Consider the following 18,525-nt stretch of genomic DNA (forward strand, 5'->3'; position numbering starts at 1 on the left):
TTTCCTGCAGTTATGATTTTTCATTTCATGGTGTCCGACATCCTTCATTTTTCAACCAATGATCATGTTTTGTTTTTTTGTTTTTCCTCTAAAAGAGTAGTTCTGTAGAAACTCTCCTAAAGGGTATCCTTATTACTATAACAGAATGTGCATACTTATCATAACATTGACAAATAATTAAAAAGATATATTCAGTTTCAGTAAACAGTGTTTTTTTTAATTCAACTAACTAGATTGTAAAATGGCACAATCTCAGAACAAAACTCAACAGGCAGGTCAATCCAAAGTCAAGAGAGGCCTTGATGAAACAGACACAGTCGCCTCTAGAGCAACATTTGTGATATGTAGCTTTAAAAACTGATCAGTAAAATCTAAAAAAAAAAACAATAAAGAATTCATAGGAGAACACACTGGGAGCCAGTGACTGATGTGACATTGTCTGTCAAACCAGTTAGAACGTGAAATGCTCCGTCAAACCTTCATGACTGATTTCAAAATAATGCAGATTTACCACAATAAATCATATATTGTCCACTGTATAATTATAATTACAAATGATTATAATAAGATACTCAAAATAACAGGATCAGATATCGGAAAAAGAAAAGAGTGGTATCTGATACTTTTCTAAAACCTTAAATATCATAGAAATGCTTCACTAAGCACAGTCTGTAAAATTTGGGGCAACATTCTGTTTTTGAAATTGTTTGTTTTTATGATTGGTTATGGTGAAGGTGAATCCAACTGCACGGCTTATTTTAGTCATTTAAAAAAGTTTGATTTAGCCAGTATTCAGTAATATTCTCAGAAACACAGTACTTGAGGTTCAACTTACAAAAAATTCCCTGCTGGATTTAGTGTTCACATCCCGTAATTTTTTCTCTGTGGGTAAATTTAGGTGTTCATTTAATTGCAGTTGTACTTGCTGTAACTCGTGTACCAGAGACAAAAAAGAGACGCAGAGCACCCTCACATGCTGAGGGGTCTCTTTGTCTAACTTTAGTCTTACTTTAGTTATATTTTGTCATCCATTCATCCAATCAGTTGGGTCATCCATCCATACTTATATTTACAGGCAAATGTACATTTCCACTTCACCTAAGCTGTGTGATTTTGGTTTATGAGAATAATCCACGGAGGGAGAAAAATCCAAATACCACACAGAAAGGCTCTGATTGGCCAACTGGTTCAAACCCAGAACGTTTTGTGCTTGTGATTGCAACCAGAGTTGTAAGGAGGATTCAGGGAGTCAATTTAATTGTCATAATTTGTAGGCAGTCCCCCCGCTGCAGTTGTGTCAACTTTCAGTTTTAGGTTCACGTCGAGAAAAAAATTGTTGACAAGTCGCTTCATTTGTACCGTTAAATAGATTTGTTTTGCAGTTTTAAAAAAGACAGAGACGGTCCTTTCACAATCATCGCCACGACAGGCAGGACAAACGCGATGAAATGTGAGACGAAGACATTATGAAGTTCAAACTAAGAGAAACTAGACATAAAAGTGCTCCACTTTCCACCATTAAAGTTATATAAATGATGGAGGAAACAACAACATAGAAGCAGTTTGGATCTCTGTCTTCACCTCCCTTCTTCTTCCCCATGCAGTCACTAGATAGATAGATAGATCCATAGATAGATAGATAGATAGATAGATAGATAGATAGATAGATAGATAGATAGATAGATAGATAGATAGATAGATAGATAGATAGATAGATAGATAGATCCATAGATAGATCCATAGATAGATAGATAGATAGATAGATAGATAGATAGATAGATAGATAGATAGATAGATAGATAGATAGATAGATAGACAGATAGATAGATAGATAGATAGATAGATAGATAGATAGATAGATAGATAGATAGATAGACAGATAGATAGATAGATAGATAGATAGATAGATAGATAGATAGATAGATAGATAGATAGATAGATAGATAGATAGATCCATAGATAGATAGATAGATAGATAGATAGATAGATAGATAGATAGATAGATAGATAGATAGATAGATAGATAGATAGATAGACAGACAGATAGATAGATAGATAGATAGATAGATAGATAGATAGATAGATAGATAGATAGATAGATAGATAGATAGATAGATAGATGTTCTCAGTACAGCACATGAACATGTCCAGCTTTAAACACAACCATTTCCATCACTGTCCTGGCTTAAACTGCTATTCTTCATCCTTATATTTATTTAAAATTTTGTATATTCTTTGAAACTGATTTATGTTTTTACTCTGCTAATATAATAATAATAATAATAATAATAAATCAAAAAACTAATAAATTAATGCATAATGAGCAATGGCACTTGAAACAAATCTATTCTATATAGCTTTGTTTTACATTTCAGATGTTCAGTCAAGAGTGAAATTTAGATTTGTTTGTTAGAAATGTTTCCCAAACATTTCCTTCTCCTCCGTGTTGACGATTTAAAAAAAGTCAATTTCAGAGAAGAGGAGTAATGAGGGTGAAAGAGTAATGGATGATTAAATCCAGAAGAAGGCGGTAATGCAACAGTGTGTGTGTGTGTGTGTGTGCACACAGCCTTAAAACACCAGCACTGACCAACAAAGTGTATTAACTTGTATTAGCAACGGTCCATTTACTAACTTAACTGGAACTTCTTTTTTTTCTCTTGCCATATTGGCTCTTTAGAAAATGAAGAGACCTGTGTGCACATCACATCAGCTACATGAAATGATCTGATTTCATATCCCTGAGTGGCCTCCGTCAGTTCCTGTAATGAACACGTGGTGGCGACACGTGGCTAATCAGAGCCATGTGGCTCCTGCGGTGAGTGTGTAAGAAAGGATTGCGCTTCAGTGTTGGAGAGAGAGAGACGAAGAGAGAGACGCAGAGGGGAAAGTAAGCTTGGCTCCAGTGAGGAGGGAAGAGACACAAGCCAGGACAGACGGAGACAACTTTCTTCCACACTCTCTGTATTATTCTTTTTTTTTTTCCTTCCACGGTGAGCGTTCTTTGGTGCGCTTTGGAAAGGAGCGCTCAATATTTTTTTTCTAGTCACTTTAGAGATTATTATTTTGTGGGGAGGCGCTCCAAATTAAGAAAAGTGAGAGCAGTGGATGTGAAAAAAAAGCGGCTGAAGGTTTTAACACAGAGCCGGAGGAATGTATCCAAGTCGGGCAACAGCAGCAGCAGCGGCGGCGGCGGCGGTGGCGACGAAGTGCCAGCGTCAGTGGAGATGTCCAGCGTGCGCTCTGTGGATCACACTGCTGCTCCAAAGTGTCCTGGACCTGAGCGCGTCTGGTGAGTTTTTACTGAATTGACCCCCTGTCTGTCTCGTGCTTCTCTGCACACTTTACTGTCAATTATGATGTCTGTCAACTTTGATGGAAAATGTGTGTGTGTTCTGCTAACCTGGAAGTTCAGTACTGACTTAAAGTTTAAGAGTCATCCATCACCTTGGTCCTTATAGAGTTGTTGTTTGTCTCCCCCCCCCCCGTCGCTGTAAAGCAGAGGAGCTCTTTCTCCTCTCATGTAAATGCTCTTTGGCTTTAGATTATCGTCCCATTGTCACTGTGAAAGCTCTGCACGAGCAAAGACTTGACTCCATTGGCAGACAATGGAGGAGCTCTTAACTTGTCAGCTGGAGATCTATTGTGCCTTTATCCACTTTTAAAGATAAGGAGATGCATGACGTCCCCATTGAAACGCTGCTGCATGTGCTGCAACATCTAGGTTTGATTCAGCAAGATGAGGACTCTTGTGATAAATAGTCAAAGACCCCTCATTTATTTGTGTGCACCATATTTACATTGCCTCTTTGACATCTTACATCTTAAGGCCTGGTGGTATATGTAACTTGCTTTTGGCTGACTAATATAAGTATGATTCATTTCAGTTTGAATTAAAGTCAAAATGTTTATGAAGCTGCTCTCGGGAAGCGCTTTATTTTTCATGCTCTGGCTTTTGTGTGTTCAGTATAAAACAGTCCTCCTGTCTCGGAAAGGTCGTGATGAATCGTCTTTAGACGGTTTTTCTTTGGGGTGTGTTTGGATTATCTCCGTCCTCCTTAGCTGTTATTTACAATGGCCATGTACAATATGGGCTGCACTGGACGTAAAGCACTTTGCTATGGCCTTTCCTTTGCCATCTCTTTCTTCTCCCCTGTCTTGCAGTGAGACCGAGGAATGTTAATCCACATTACTTAACTGGATGAGTTGGCTATAACTTCAAATGCCGTTTCGTGATTGAATATGAAGGAGAGCGGGGCAAAGCCGAATTCTTTGTAGCTACATCTTGTTACATGTTGCACAATTTATGGGCAAAATCGACCCTGAAAATTAAATTTTATATGCTCGCACTGTTAACTAGAGAGCAAAGCTGATCCACTTTGAACTCCCCTGTCAATGGAAAATCCACCGAAAAAAGCTTCAATCTGATCCCGATTTCTTTCCGCTACATCCACATCATTGCTTTGCTGTGGTCTGGGAACAAGAAAATGAGACACATTAAGACGCTTTGTTCTGCCATTGCATCCACAAACTTGACCTTTGTTTGCACCGTACATGACGCAGCTCCAGGATATGTCTGCAGATGATAACACCGGGAGTTTTGTCTCTCCCCCGGCTCGCTGCGATGGGAATGCTCATGGAGAAACGGCATTGTGATGGTGTGGCTCTACTGCGGAGGCTTCTGAAGAAAACGTGACGAGGAAGACGCTGAAAAGGTGCAACTGTCTGATTCTCAGGCCAGTTTATGATCAAACAGACAGAAGTCAAAGGTTACTGGACTGTCACTGTGGTGCAAATACTGGTTTTTCCTGGAACAATCAGGGCTTCCCCTGGGCATGGCAGGGGAATTTTGTTTACATGGCACATTTGAGGTATGACTCAACACAGAAAACCCATGTGTGGGCTTCGTTTTAAGGGACCGCCTGTGCTTTTGGTTACTTCAACACCTGAATCCTGTTTGGATCGCTAAAATGCAGCTGACATGATCACATCATCAAATAAACCACACACAACACTCGTTCTACATTTACATGCTCGCAAAAATTGTGAGTAAAAGGCACGTGTGCTTGTGTTGCCCTCACTTGAAGCCCTCTGGGTGCTAATCTAAACGTCTTATTCTCAGAAGAGTTGGTTAATTTGCAAATCACCAACATCCTCCTCTGGAGGTCTTCTCTGTGCACTTCAAAGTCCAGTGTGTGAGACGCGGTGACATCTGAAGGTTACACTGTAGACTGGTCTTCTATTTCTTGGCATGTCGTGGAACTTCAGAATGTTGTTCTGCGTTTGTTTGCGTGGTTTTTCAAATTGAAATTTGCGACATGAAACAACTCAGTTAGTGAATCAAAAAGGCTGCAATTTAGTAGTTATATCTTTCATCGTTCTATATTCAATCTAAAAACATGGTATATGTTGGAAACACTTCATATCTTTAAATTTAAAGGTGCATTATGTAACAAATCTAAAGCAACTGGCCATAAAATCCTCCTAATATGTCACAGAGACTCAGGAATAATGTTCATATAACAAACTGAACTCGCCAACAACAACAGTACAGACAAAATATTTGCATTAAAAAAAATATTTTGCAGACTGCAAATCATGTTTATGTTTTGAAATCATGTTTTGGCATGTGGCGCCACCTACCGTCCCATCTACCATCATTGCAGTCAGTAGAGTCTCAGCTGCCGAGCAACCACGGGTTGCCAGTTACGTCAGAAAACAAAACCTAAAAGACCTCAGTGTTTTGAATTTGAATGTAATAACCGTGTTTGGCCACATTCTTACATATGGCACCTTTAAATAATATATTGCAAATTAATTTGCGATCGCAATATCTGGCCAACCAATATTTTTCTAGACCTATTTTGTGGTCGTAAGTTTCTGCTATAAAAACAAAACGCGGGCTTTGCCTGGTTTGTCCATGCAGGCTGCCATAGAACTATGACGACTCAATATGGCAGCCGTGGAAAAGTACATAAAGGCTTTTTCTAAGGCTACAAAATTATTTTTGTTTGAAAGCAGTTGTACATACCAATGGTCAGTATATTACATTTCATGCCAATAAACCTCCCTAAATAGCTCTTTTAACACATTTGGGTGGAAATATCCCCACAAGAAAGTCGCTATGGCCAAGTATTGTTTTCCATGCAGGAATTTCCCTGTCATTTTCATTTATTCTTAATCAGTTAGTCAACACAGCAACACAAAGTCAGACTTTGGACGAAGGTGTGAAATGAGCAGATCAGATGCAGATCTTGGCTGCTGTGCGGAGCGCAGCATACTTTAAGAAATACTCACTGTCATTCCTAACCGTCCACCGCCTTTGCTGCTGCGCTGCATGGTAATAGTCTGTGACATGCTCATAAAAATAATTTGACAACAGTGTTTTCCAGCTATATAAACTGTAAGTGTTTCTGAATGTAGAGCATTCACCCCTGAACATAAAAGGTCCTCTGCAGGGCAATGACTATGTGAAATTCTGTTTGGAGTCGCATTTAGCCTTTTAATAACACTCAGGGAGGCTATAAATCATGCTGGGTGGAACTGCCTCAGTATAGTTTTCACCAGGACACACTGTTGACACTACAGGCACTTCACCCTCGGAAAAAAAAATATTCCTCCATCCCACGGGCTGAGTGTGTAGGAGCTTGTCCTGCTCTGCCTGCTACTGAGATGTCTATCTGTGCTGTTATGTCTTCTGGCATTTTCTGAGACTCGCATTAAAGGAGTAAATTTTCAACGAGGTGAAAGAGATGTCAGAGTGTGTAGCAGCTTCAGTATGCGACCATTTTGATGCCGACCAATCCAATCTCGTGATTTATTTGCTCATCGTGTTTCCACCATTGCCACATTGCTATAATCTGCCCATTTTGGGTATGACTGTATTCAGTTGAACAGTTTAATCCTGACGGTCTTGGAAATGTTAGGCCTTAAGTGGTAGATCTGTGTCAGATAGATGAGCCTGCCTTGTCTAAATCTCAACTCCCACTCTGCCCAGTGCTACGCTACACACCGACTCAGCACATCAAGTGATGTGCATCCCTAAAAGCTTTTGGCCGACACGGAAGAATTCGGCAGAAACTGTATGTGTGAAACAGATGTATAGTCTTTTTTTCTTATGGGGGAGGTTTTTTTTTTTTACTCCATTTTGATCTTGTGAGACGGGAAGAAAGAGATGGACGTTATTTAATCGGTGCAAGAAGCCACACATCGTATCCCTTTTACTCTGTTCTTTATGTTGCCCTTTTCAAAACATTGGTGTGAAAACCACATTGTGCTCTGGCAATTATCTAGCCTTATCCCAGTTGTTATGAAACGCACTCGAATGCCAAGGCTCATGTGCCTCGGTGTTGCCACAGGGCAATAATAACTACTGTGTGATAATTGTTGAGCTGATGCAGAGTCATGTGCATACTTTGCTTTAAATAGAAAACGTATCAAATAGCTGATTGTCGGTGCTATTTTGTGAATGTGGATTTTCTTTTTCATGGTTGTACTTTCACAGCCAGTACTACTTCATTGATGACTACAGAATGCACAGAATAAATGCACTCTGTAAATGGTGCTGTTGTTTCCCCTTGAGTTTCTGGCTGGAATGTCCTGATAATATGTTGTCAATGCTTGGTTGACAGAAGAATTTTGGAACCAGCCTGATATAGATTTTTCCATCTATGTAGATCTTCCTCTTTGCCAAGTCAGGCAGAAGCTTCTCTATCGCCTCGTGAGGAGTGTAAATTTCCTGCGTTTGCGTAACATTGGCAGGAAACGAAATGCTCTCATTTCCACAAATCGGGCTCTGAGGAGCGCGCTTGTTTTCTCGTGGTCAGAGTTCCTTGGAGAGGCAGCGTTTAATCAAAAGCTAAACACGGTTCACTCACATCCTCGCTGGAGACGTTTGATAAAGTTTCTGCCACTACAAGTTGTAGCCAAGCATGAAAACCTTTTTCCTGCAATTTACTGTCTGCACAGGAGGCCAGTCACTGAGAGCGAGAGCAAAACCCTCTCCACGGGGTTCAGGGAAATGCAGCACGGGGTTAAAAGAAGGAATAAAATGAAAATAAAAAACACTGGTTATGTTTCCATTGAGTGGAACGGTTGGCACTTGCCTATTTTTCAGTACAACTGGCCTCAATCATTACATTTTTCAGTGGCCTTCCCCTGGGTTACCAGAGTTATGGTATGGCCGGCCCGGGTGGAGCTAGACCAACGACAGTCAGCTGATTGGGGCGACAGAAAAGTGTCACTCCTTTGCGACCGGTGTTTCTACAACGCCCACAGTCTGCTCTCATACAAAGCTGAGACAAACTGCCACAAAGCAACACAATGTTGTTGTCCGTTGTGTCACGTTGGATGTCACCAGTTGCTATTGGCGCACACACCACAACGCCCAACGCTACCCAAAACACGCTTAATGCATGTCCCCTGGTCTCACAACAAAGGGTGATTGTACCTGTACATTAACGGCTCATATAGATAATATTTCTTAATATTTTTTAATCTTATGTTTTATGCTTAATTTGCTGTTTTTCACATTCCTTTTTTAAAAGTGAATTCCTGTGTTGTGTGTGTGTCTGTGTTGTAGTGATGCAGTGTGTAATTTGTGCTGAATGTTTACAGGACATTTAATAGACTCAAGTTGTGTTTGCCCCTTTTTCCCGTCAGTTGACCTGCACTGTATACGTCCTGCTGTAAATGAAACGGGTCACTATACCTTTTATTCAATACTCTCTGTGACTGGAAGACAAATTACTGCCTGCCACATAAAAAAAAAAAAAGGTTCTCTGCTGTACTTTATACACACACGACACAATGAGTCCTTTGCTGCAGTTGTGAGGCCCCGGCTTCAAGTGCGAGAGTGTGCTGATGACAAAGTGACACTTTAATGAGTCTAATGGAGTAAGCCACACATGCAGAATATCAATTTCCCATATGGACTTGGAAACAGTTTAATGTTTAAACTGTGGGGAATAGCGCCGGCCTAAAGATACATTTTATGGAGATCACTCTTTATTGCAGTTTTTATCAAATTACTGCTTTTTTGCTTAGCGTCCTCCACACCAGCTTACAGTAGTTTCACCTCGGCTTAATGTGCGGAGATCATGCTACATTTCATTTAATAGGTGGGGTAAGAAGAAACATGGCTTTTTCAATTCCCGTATATGTGTCAGAGTAAATCTTTTTAAACCCTGTTTGCATAGCATTACGGCCTGTAGAAACTCCCACTGCAAGCAGACAGGCACATCTACATCCACCCACAATTAGGTCTTTGTACAACACCACACTTGCCCGAGCCATTAAATCCCTCAAACCTGGTGTGCTTCTCTCCCCAAAAATATTTATTTTCCAGCAAAGTGTGTAGTTTATCAGTCGACGTGGAGTTTTCTTGTCACCTTGTTGCCAAAATTAGGAAATCAGAAATGGTCAAAATGAACTTCTGCTAGTTTGGAATGAGTTTTCAAACATACTTTTATAGTTTATACTGAATGCACTTCATCTACTCAGTCATTATTATTAGTAGATACCAGCAACCCTCACTGTCGGCAGTCACTGCTTGGCTTATAGTTTTTGACGGCCTTATTACTTTTCCACGACTGCTCCCTTTTCTACCGATCCAAACAATTTTGGAGATGCATAGTCTGGGGTTTTGCTGTGGCGTCCTGCTGAGGTAGACGCTATATGAACTGCTTTGTCTGGTGTTCAGTGCTTTTAGGTACGATATACCAAATGATCATAGCAGTTTTAAATGCTGGGGACATACTTTGTGGGAAGGTTTGAAGTTTTGGGGCTGGAGTAAAGCATTTGCACGATTTGAGGATCAGAAGCACTAGGTACAAACTATTTGTGAAATACAGCTTTTGCCGGTGTTGGTGAGCACCAGGATTACTCAAAAAGATGTCGACCCAAAGAAGAACTGAGTAGTGTAGGAAATTGAGCGACCTTGGCATAAGATCGTGCTCCTTGAGTGCTTTCTCTGTGTTTTTGTTTCACAGAAAATGTGCATATTCGTCTCTCGAAATGTGTTTCCAATATTTTGCACGTGTTCTTCCTGCTAGAGATCAGACAAACGTCGACTCCCCTCGTCACCCCCGTGTCCATCAGCATGACATCAAACCTCCTCGGCATTTCTCTTATCTGGTTGGCACAGATCAATCCCTGGCACTCTCTCTCCCCGTTCTCTCTTTTTGCTCCACATATTCTCTCTCCAATGCATATACACGGACTGTCTCTCTCCCTCCCGCTCTGTCTCAAAGGTTCATTTTGGCCGTTCCTGCTTTGGCTGACTCGCATGCTGCTCTTGGCCGCGCTGCACTGTGTTTACTCAACAATAAGTGAGAGCGGGTCAGAGTGGCTCCACACCAGCTCCTGACATCTTCACAGACACAATCAGACGGACTCATATGGGCCCTTTTTTTATTTTTTTTATTTTTTTTAGTAATGGCTTTTCAATGTTCACTTTCAGCACCGTATGTGATGTGAGCTGACGCAGGAGAGCTTACTTCATTGTAATTCCCTCATCGCAGTGATGTAATGATTATGAGAGGGATGTATATGAGGGGGAAGTTTAATCAAAGTTTGGCTCTCTCAGTATCAGTCCTGATTCATCTCTTTGTGGCTCCACGTCCGCTCCTTTGCCCGCACCCATACTGCGGTTACTCGGCGAAAAAACCATTGGACCATCAGCTCCACAGAGACATTTCTATAAACTCATCGCTCTGATGTTATTAACAGAACATCAACACACGTATGATATTTTTTTTTCCACAGTTTTGGGTTTCCAGCGTTATTCCTGGCAACGTCATTTTTTTTCAATTCTTTCTTTGTCCTCGTGTCCGACAGTCCTTTTTTTTTTTTTTATCTCGTCCCTTCCAACACAAACAAATGATGTAAATAATACATTTCCCCTGTCGCGCTGTTAAATGGAAAGTGGAAAATGTAGAGCTAAGAAACGTGATACTTTAAAAAAATAATTACATTTAAGATGTGTGGTTGTCAGGAAATTGAATTTTATGAGGCTTTTAATGATTTGTGTTCACTTTGACTGTGTGTGTGCGTCTAAATACACTATAGTGTATATAGTGTATACACTATATGTGTGTTTGTTTATGTACTGTATATATATATACACATACATATACATATAGATATACACACACTGATCAGTGGTTGCTTTGCTTTCATCGATCTCATACGTTGAGGTCCACTGTGTGTGTGTGTGTGTGTGTAGTATGATTAGAGTATAGCGTGTTTAAGGGAAAGCTCTGGTATGGTTTTTGTGGTTGAAAAGTTTTTATGTTTGTGTAACACACAGATTTATGCGTGTGTTGGGCCGTCTTTGGTATTTTATTGCTTTGTAATTACAACCAGTAACTAGAGAGACTCTCGCAGTTGAGGAATTCTGTGTTTTGAAGATTAGTCCCTATTTAAATGGGCTTTATTTTTAAGCCGGCAGTTTAACGAGGCTGATTTGGCCGCATAATAGATTTTATGGATCAGCTGAAGTAATGACGGCAAGATCGTGGCGATCTAAAGTATTTTTAACTGTCATTTGGTTCAGTTGCAGACTCAACGGGTGATGATGATTGATTTTGATTCAAGTCATTGTGTCTTATAAATGATCACCTTCTTCACTTTGTTTCAGTCAAGAATATACACGTCATGTTGTCTTTCCAAACAGGACATTTGATTCTTATTATTAATCCCTACAGACTGAGATGTCTCCCAGTGTGGCTGCACATTTGTTCTACTCTTAGATAAAGATTTATGTTATGATCCAGTTCCTTCAATCTCCCAACTTATTTCTCCATTAAAACATATTCCAAACAAGGTCCCAAGGTATCAACATTTTTTTAACGAGATTTTTCCTTGTTTTGTTTTGATGTTAACTGAATGAAAAAGAAATAAACATGGCTTTGTCCAATTGGCGTAATATTTAATTTACATCAGCGAGAAATTGCACCGTGTTTCCCCCACTGCATGTGTTGAGTGGATGATGTGTTTAAGTAACGTGAATGGTGTAGAAAAATGACTCGTCCTTGTTAAAACGCACCTACTTAAAGGCCTCAAATGAAGGGGAAATGATTGCTTTTAGGTTTTGTTTGCTTAGCGTCGACGTGTGTTTTTTTTAAACGTATTGGCATGAGAGTGGACATGGGTTTAGCATGTTTGTTTAACCAAAGGCTTTGTCACATTGTTCTCTAAGCAAACCCTCTTTAAACCAGCAGCTCGTGTTTAAACAGCTACTTGATTCACACACAAAAGACTTCAGAGGGGCTCTGTTGATCCCAAACTCTCACATTAGGCAGTGCTGCCTTTATACTTCAGAGAGAACCAGCCTGCATCAGCACATGGCTGCTTTATTTAAAAAAAATCACTGTCTGTAGGAGCCATACCAGGAAATGTATAAATTAACGTTTAGGGACAGGAATTAGGAACTATCAGACACCAAAGTGCAGTTAATTTAGTCTGAATGGACTGAATTACTTTAGGTGTTACCAATTGGAAGTCATTTTTAAAAAGTTTGTCAACCACTTTCTCTTTCGTCGCAGGCATCAACAACCTCTGACTTAAATGGAAATTCCCTTTTTATCCGTTCTAATCCTGTGTTGCCCACACTGACCGAGGAATCTGGAGTTAAAGGTCTCACTGTTGTAATTCTGCAGTACTGTTAGTTAAATGCCCATCTCACAAACCACTGCTGGCGAGCCATGTGTCCAGTTCAGCGTTCAGCACCAACTAGAAAAAACGCTGCCCAAGTGGCACTAAAAGTACTTATGTTATTTCTTATTGATAAGGCGTGAGGAAATGTCTTTCATCATTAGGTAAAACCTTTTGTTCAGAGTTTTACTCTCGTCCATTTCTGTTTTTATAATTTATAGGTGAACTTTGAAAAAGGGGTCACGGTTCTTTTCGGAAACTGCAGCCTGGAGTATGTGCGGATTATGGCATGGCCAACACTTTTGAGTTTTTGGCAAAGCCTCAAAGCTCTCTTCAGTCTTGAGGAGAAGCTGTTGCTATTACCCTCACAGTCTTTGGTAGCCCTTTTAAATCCATTGTGGCTTGATGGCATTGCCATAAGGCAGCTTTTTTCAAGGCAAAGTTATTGAATTCTCTCCGCGTAAACCGAAATATCCAGACTGTGCGTCAATTTTAAACGGAAATGAGTGTGAAGACTAGCAGAATGGGAGGACACCAGTCAGTCTCACCATGCAGATGCTTTAACCAGAGACTTGTACAATCCGTGTCTATGTGTTTAAAGGGACAATATAGTAATAAATATAAAAAAAATAATAATAGTATTTATGGGTTTATATAACCCAAAATCCACTTTTTTATACATATTATGTGCTCCTGCATTGTCTAGTCGATGTATAATAGTTTTTGTTTCATTTTCGTAGTGTTTCAAAAAGTCATGTAAAATAACATGGTCGCGGGCCGCGGTTGCATAGCCACTGTTAGCAGCGAGACGCCATGTTTCTACCGGAGCCTGTAAGGACAAACGCGAGAGAACAAATCAAGCGTCTCTTTACTTGTAGCGGAAGTCCCGCCTCCTCTCTCTCTGCTTCGTCTGCTATGGCCGCGGTAGCTCGCCCTCTCCCTCGCCTCACGAACCTCATCTGCTGACACGGAGAAAGACGACGAGGACGACATTTGACCGGCTGCGAATACTGTAGCGCTCAGGGAAGGGAGGGGGTGAGCAGAGCAGCAGGTCTTTGTTGTAAATTTCAGCCTCTGCTCTATATGGCACTATAAGCTACTTACTTCACCTTTAAGTGGTGAAATCTGCAGAAATGCTAATTGTCCATCGTGAAGTATGCATAAAGCCGCTTCAACCGCCTCTGTTCTTCTCATGTCGATCGTGTATGGGGAACTCTGCGGAAAGGGTGGAAAGGAATATCGTCACCTGGGACACTTTCAACTCCAGGCATTTATCCTGTTCTTATCCTCTGCAGAATCACTATTTACTTTACAATACGTTTGTCTCTCTGAGGCAGATAAAGTGAACTACAATGGGGGAATGTTTACCAGTGAGATCACCCTCCCTTTTTTCCCCCCTTCTTTCCACATTTAACACTGATTTAATTTGTGATGTGGAGGTTTATTTAGGCTGACGCTGACTTGGAACAACCAGTGTTTAAGTGTTACTTAGTGGATGTGTCCCTCATGCCAACAATCCCCTCGCACCTTACTCTCGTTTTCCTGTCTCTCTGAATATCTCTCGTCTTGCCGACTCTCTCTCTCTCTCTCTCCACGCTTCCCTCCTCCTCGTACAGAGAGCATTGATTTCAGCAGGGCAGGAAATGAAACTGCGTTGCCCTGTGACTCCCAGCAGGAGAGAGGGGACCTGGGCAAGGGAAATAAGAAGAGGTTCACCGAGTGAAAGAGGTCCAACTCTCGTCTGAAAAGGGATGAAAAGACCGATGGAGTAAGGGAAAGGAGTGAAGGACTGGGATGTGACTGGCTCAGTGCGGAGAAAGCTGAGAGGGCTAAGAGCAGCACTGAGATGAGAAAATATTTTCATAATGGTGTTTGAGTGACAGCGGGCTTAAATGAACTCGCAGCTCGTCGTATCGAGCAAAAATCTGAAACATCTGACTCGTTACAAAGAAAGTTTGAGAGAAAAGTATAGAGAAATAAACAACAGCTAGACAAAGAATAAAGAAAAAAGGGGCTCGCACTCGTCGAAAAAATTGAAGGCCCCTTTATCTTTGACAACTCCTGACCCTCACCCCTCTATCAGAAGTCAATGATCTTCTCCTCAGAGGGGCCTAAATAAGAGGCTTAGACCCGCGTGATCCCACTGCGTGTTTGTTTAAACTCTGTGTGGCTGAGTTTGCAGTGCGAAGCTTTGTCCACAAGAGCTCATTACCTCTCAGCCCTCCGTCTCTCTTACAGTTTCATCCAGCCAACAGAGGTTTAAGGGCCTCAGCACTTATGTTTGCAAAGTAGCACAATTTCCATGGTTATATTTGGAAGTGTTGAGCGGCATGGGCTCGGTATCGCTAATGATTTCCTGGACCGATTCGCATCCAACTCACAAGAAACTTGTTTGATTTTCAATCCAGTATAAGTTTTTTTTTTTTTTTTTGAGATATATCAGTTTCCATAATAATTTTCCTAGGTTATAAAAGAGATTTTCACAGAATGAATGCTGCAAATTGTAGATTTAAATGTCTCCAACCCGGTGCATCATAAAATGATTGATGTTTACATTAAAAGTGACAAAGTAGTTACACGTATTCACTTTTAATGACGGTGTAAAGCCCAATTTATACTCCTGCGTAAAGTGCTCTGCGTAGCTACGCAGAGTCCTCTGCGTCGACGCAGAACCTGTCGAAGAGCCTCTGCGTCGTCTCCGGGTGCACGGAATATTTTTTAAGTGTCCGTCACTCCGTCAAGGGACAACGGAGACGGCAAGAGCTGCGATTGGTCCTCAGGACAGGCCGAGCTAAGCTGCTCTGTGCCGGCTCTCAGTGCGCTCCGGGCGTCCTGACAGAGGCGGAGCTGATCCCCGCCGATAACGCCGCTGCCGAACTATAAATACGTCATATCTTAACACACACAGCACATGTTTAGACTCTAAATGGCCAATTTCTCGCCTCAAATTATCTTAAAACTGCGTTCCGTGACACAGAAAAGTGAGAAACGGCCACTTTTTCAACAACAGTCTTTCTCTCTCTTTCTTTCTCGGACGCCATTGCTCACTGTAGCCAGAAGCACAACAACCTTGCGCAGCGACCCCTACTGATCGGGCGGGAAATTGCAGCGAGTGTCCGTCACCACGACGCAGAAGTATAAATGCTCGAGGCGTCTCCGTGGTGACGCAGACGGATAACGCATACGCAGTCGGAGAAGTATAATGTGGCCTTAACTCTTCTAGTGCTACAACTACTCATTAATGAATCTGTCGATGAATCGTTTGGTCCATAAAATGTTAAAAACATGTTGATCAGTGTTTCTCAAACCTGGAATTGATGATGTTCTCAAATGTCTTGTTTTGTTCCCAACCCGAAATTATTAAATTATGATTTTGATTGCTTTGTTATAAAATATGTTTTAATTCTAAAAAAACACTTGAACCGATTGATCGATTATCAAAATAGTTGAAGGTGAATTAATTGATTGATTGTGTCAGCCTTAAACTCTACAGTGAAGTCACAAGTGAATATTCAAGCTCAAACTTTAAAACGTACAAAATACACAGTCTAGAAGCACAGCTGACATTTCGAAATAATTCCCAAGTTGTCCAACAAGAGGTGATATGAGTGCAGCGGTTTTGTGGTGACAAAGGAGGACACAAACAAGCTAAACTGTCCTCTTTAACAAACACTCACAACATCAATAATCTCTTATACAGCATGTGGAAGTATCTCTGCTTCTACACCATAGATGGCAAAACTGCAGCATCAGCTACGAGCCTGGGATAAGTCTCCCATTTCATGCGAGATTTGTGCAGATGCTACAAGAATTGGGAGTATTTTATGAATCGATATCGGATTTTTCAAATGAAGAGGGGGATCATGAATCAGAAAAATGGGATTGCATATTCAGGGCCACAGTGTCTGCTCCCAAAATAAATCAGATTACTCCGGCGTTTCACTGTCCCGCAGTCATTTTTAATGGAACATAAAACCTGTCGTGTCATTGCTGCCATAATTGGCGCAAAGGAGAGATGGCGCAGCTTCAGCATCTTTCCAGACATTTATCCACAGTAGGATTTTTATTCAACTTTTTTTTATTGACATGAACATCTGTTGATGCTGTTTCAGGTATTGTGTGTTGACGTTTTGAAACCTGGTCAGGGCCCTTTCCTGTATGTGAATGCTTCCTCAAGACTCCTCCTGCTCTCAGACTGGGGGAAGAAAGAGGAAAAAAAAAAAAAAAGTCCTCGTCTATGGGCACCGTGGCTTATTATTCCTGACATGCTCTGTTGAAAAATGCTGATTTAGAACGGGCTGGTGCCGATGATGCGGAGCGAGACAGATCACTGTGGCTGTGATTCATGACTGTTTGAGTGGGAGAGTTCAAACAATAGTGGAGTAGGTCTGAAGTTTCAACCCCGTGTTACTGTTCAGCAGTTTGTACTATTGTCAGCTTTTGTCAGGGACTCATGGTCGAGAGCTTTCCTGCTTTTTAAAAAAAAAAAAAACTTTCTTCCACTTTCTCCGCCACTCTGCATTTAACGCAGCCGGTTTGTGATGAATGGTGTTTGTTTCCCAGTTATTTCAGTTTCATCCCGATGCCTGTTCTGTTGTGCTTCACTGTTTTTATTACTGAAAGTCCTCAACCAGGACAGCACAGCACAGCACAGCCCCTCTTCTGTCCTCTCTTTGCATCCCAGGCTTTGTTGGTCAGTTTGGTATTTCATTTGAACCAAATTAAATTCCAGCACAGCTGTCTGGATTAACCTGAGGTCACGATGTGAGCAGGCGTGGACTTTGTTTCCATATTTGCTTCTGTGCTTCCGTATGCGAGTACAAAGACGCGTCTCTCCAAACATCTGCTGCTCAACACTTTCCTACAATCCGAGAAACAAACAATATAGACGATATCATTTTTTTGAACATGCAGTCTTTCTGTGAGCGGCAAGTCCGTGGTAGAGTTTACAAAACCAGACGTCCTAATAGACGGCGAGTAGAAAGTCTGGCTGTAAATCCAGCTTTATTCTTTGTTTCTATCAAAAACACATTATTTTCAGAACATAAAACCAGTCACAGCGATAAATCAATCAGTCTTATTTTCCATTTTTGATTGGAGATGTCTTGAGTAGGTTTTCGTGTGCATCACAACAAACGGGTTTCACTTCTCCAGACAAAAACTGAGAAAAGGATTAGTGCCATATGTTCAATTTTGCCTGCATGTAAGTTGCAGACTCAGTTGTTTATTGAGGAAATCGCAATTTTCTTGCGCTCTGGCCTCCGTGTTTTATTTACTCGTAATAATCCAGTGTTAATGAGAGCACTGTAATATGATTAGGAAGTCACACCCGCCCTCTGCCACTTGCTAATTGAGTTACATCACTTGGTTTTATGCACAAAGTGCCTCTAGAAATGTGGAGTGAACCCTCTTTACTTTTATTGTGCCAACCATGACTGTTTAGGCTGTCCCAGTAATAAAACTTCCAAGAAAAACAGTAGTTAAGATGCTCCCAGACAATAGCAGAGAAGTGTTTTTACTGCCGCTTACACGGCAGATAACAGCCGACATGTTTGCCCTCGGCCTGTGCTTATATGAGTAATGCAGCCAGCAGTGATTGGTGGTATGCGTTTGGAAATGTGCACGCCCCATGTCCCAGTGTTGGTGGTCTTGGAAAGCCACCAAGATCACTCGGGTGCTCTGTAATGTGAAAGCAATTAGCAGGCAGCGGTTTTACGCCGTGCCAATATGTTGGGGAATAACAAAGGGGAATGTAGGTCAGCCATAAGCCTTAGGTAGACGGCCATTGCATTCTTTGGACCGGTGTTTTCCAAAACTTTAGGATGCGGAAGAATTTCTCGTATATATATTTGTAACAAACGCAGGCAGAAG

At 41.2% G+C, this 18,525-nt stretch overlaps 1 protein-coding gene across 1 annotated transcript in view; it reads left to right on the plus strand.

The window, feature by feature from the left end:
* Nucleotides 1-3,153: 3,153 nt before the first annotated feature.
* Nucleotides 3,154-18,525, plus strand: part of ror1 (receptor tyrosine kinase-like orphan receptor 1) — a gene marked incomplete at both ends in the record, with an annotated part of 131,766 nt that continues 116,394 nt past the window's right edge. Inside the window, one exon of the mRNA XM_083887761.1 lies at nt 3,154-3,292. Coding sequence (XP_083743887.1) covers nt 3,154-3,292 — 139 coding nt within the window. The remainder of the gene's footprint in view (nt 3,293-18,525) is intronic.

This window comes from Microchirus variegatus (genome assembly GCF_963457635.1).
Source record: "Microchirus variegatus genome assembly, chromosome: 4".
Classification (NCBI taxonomy): domain Eukaryota; kingdom Metazoa; phylum Chordata; class Actinopteri; order Pleuronectiformes; family Soleidae; genus Microchirus; species Microchirus variegatus.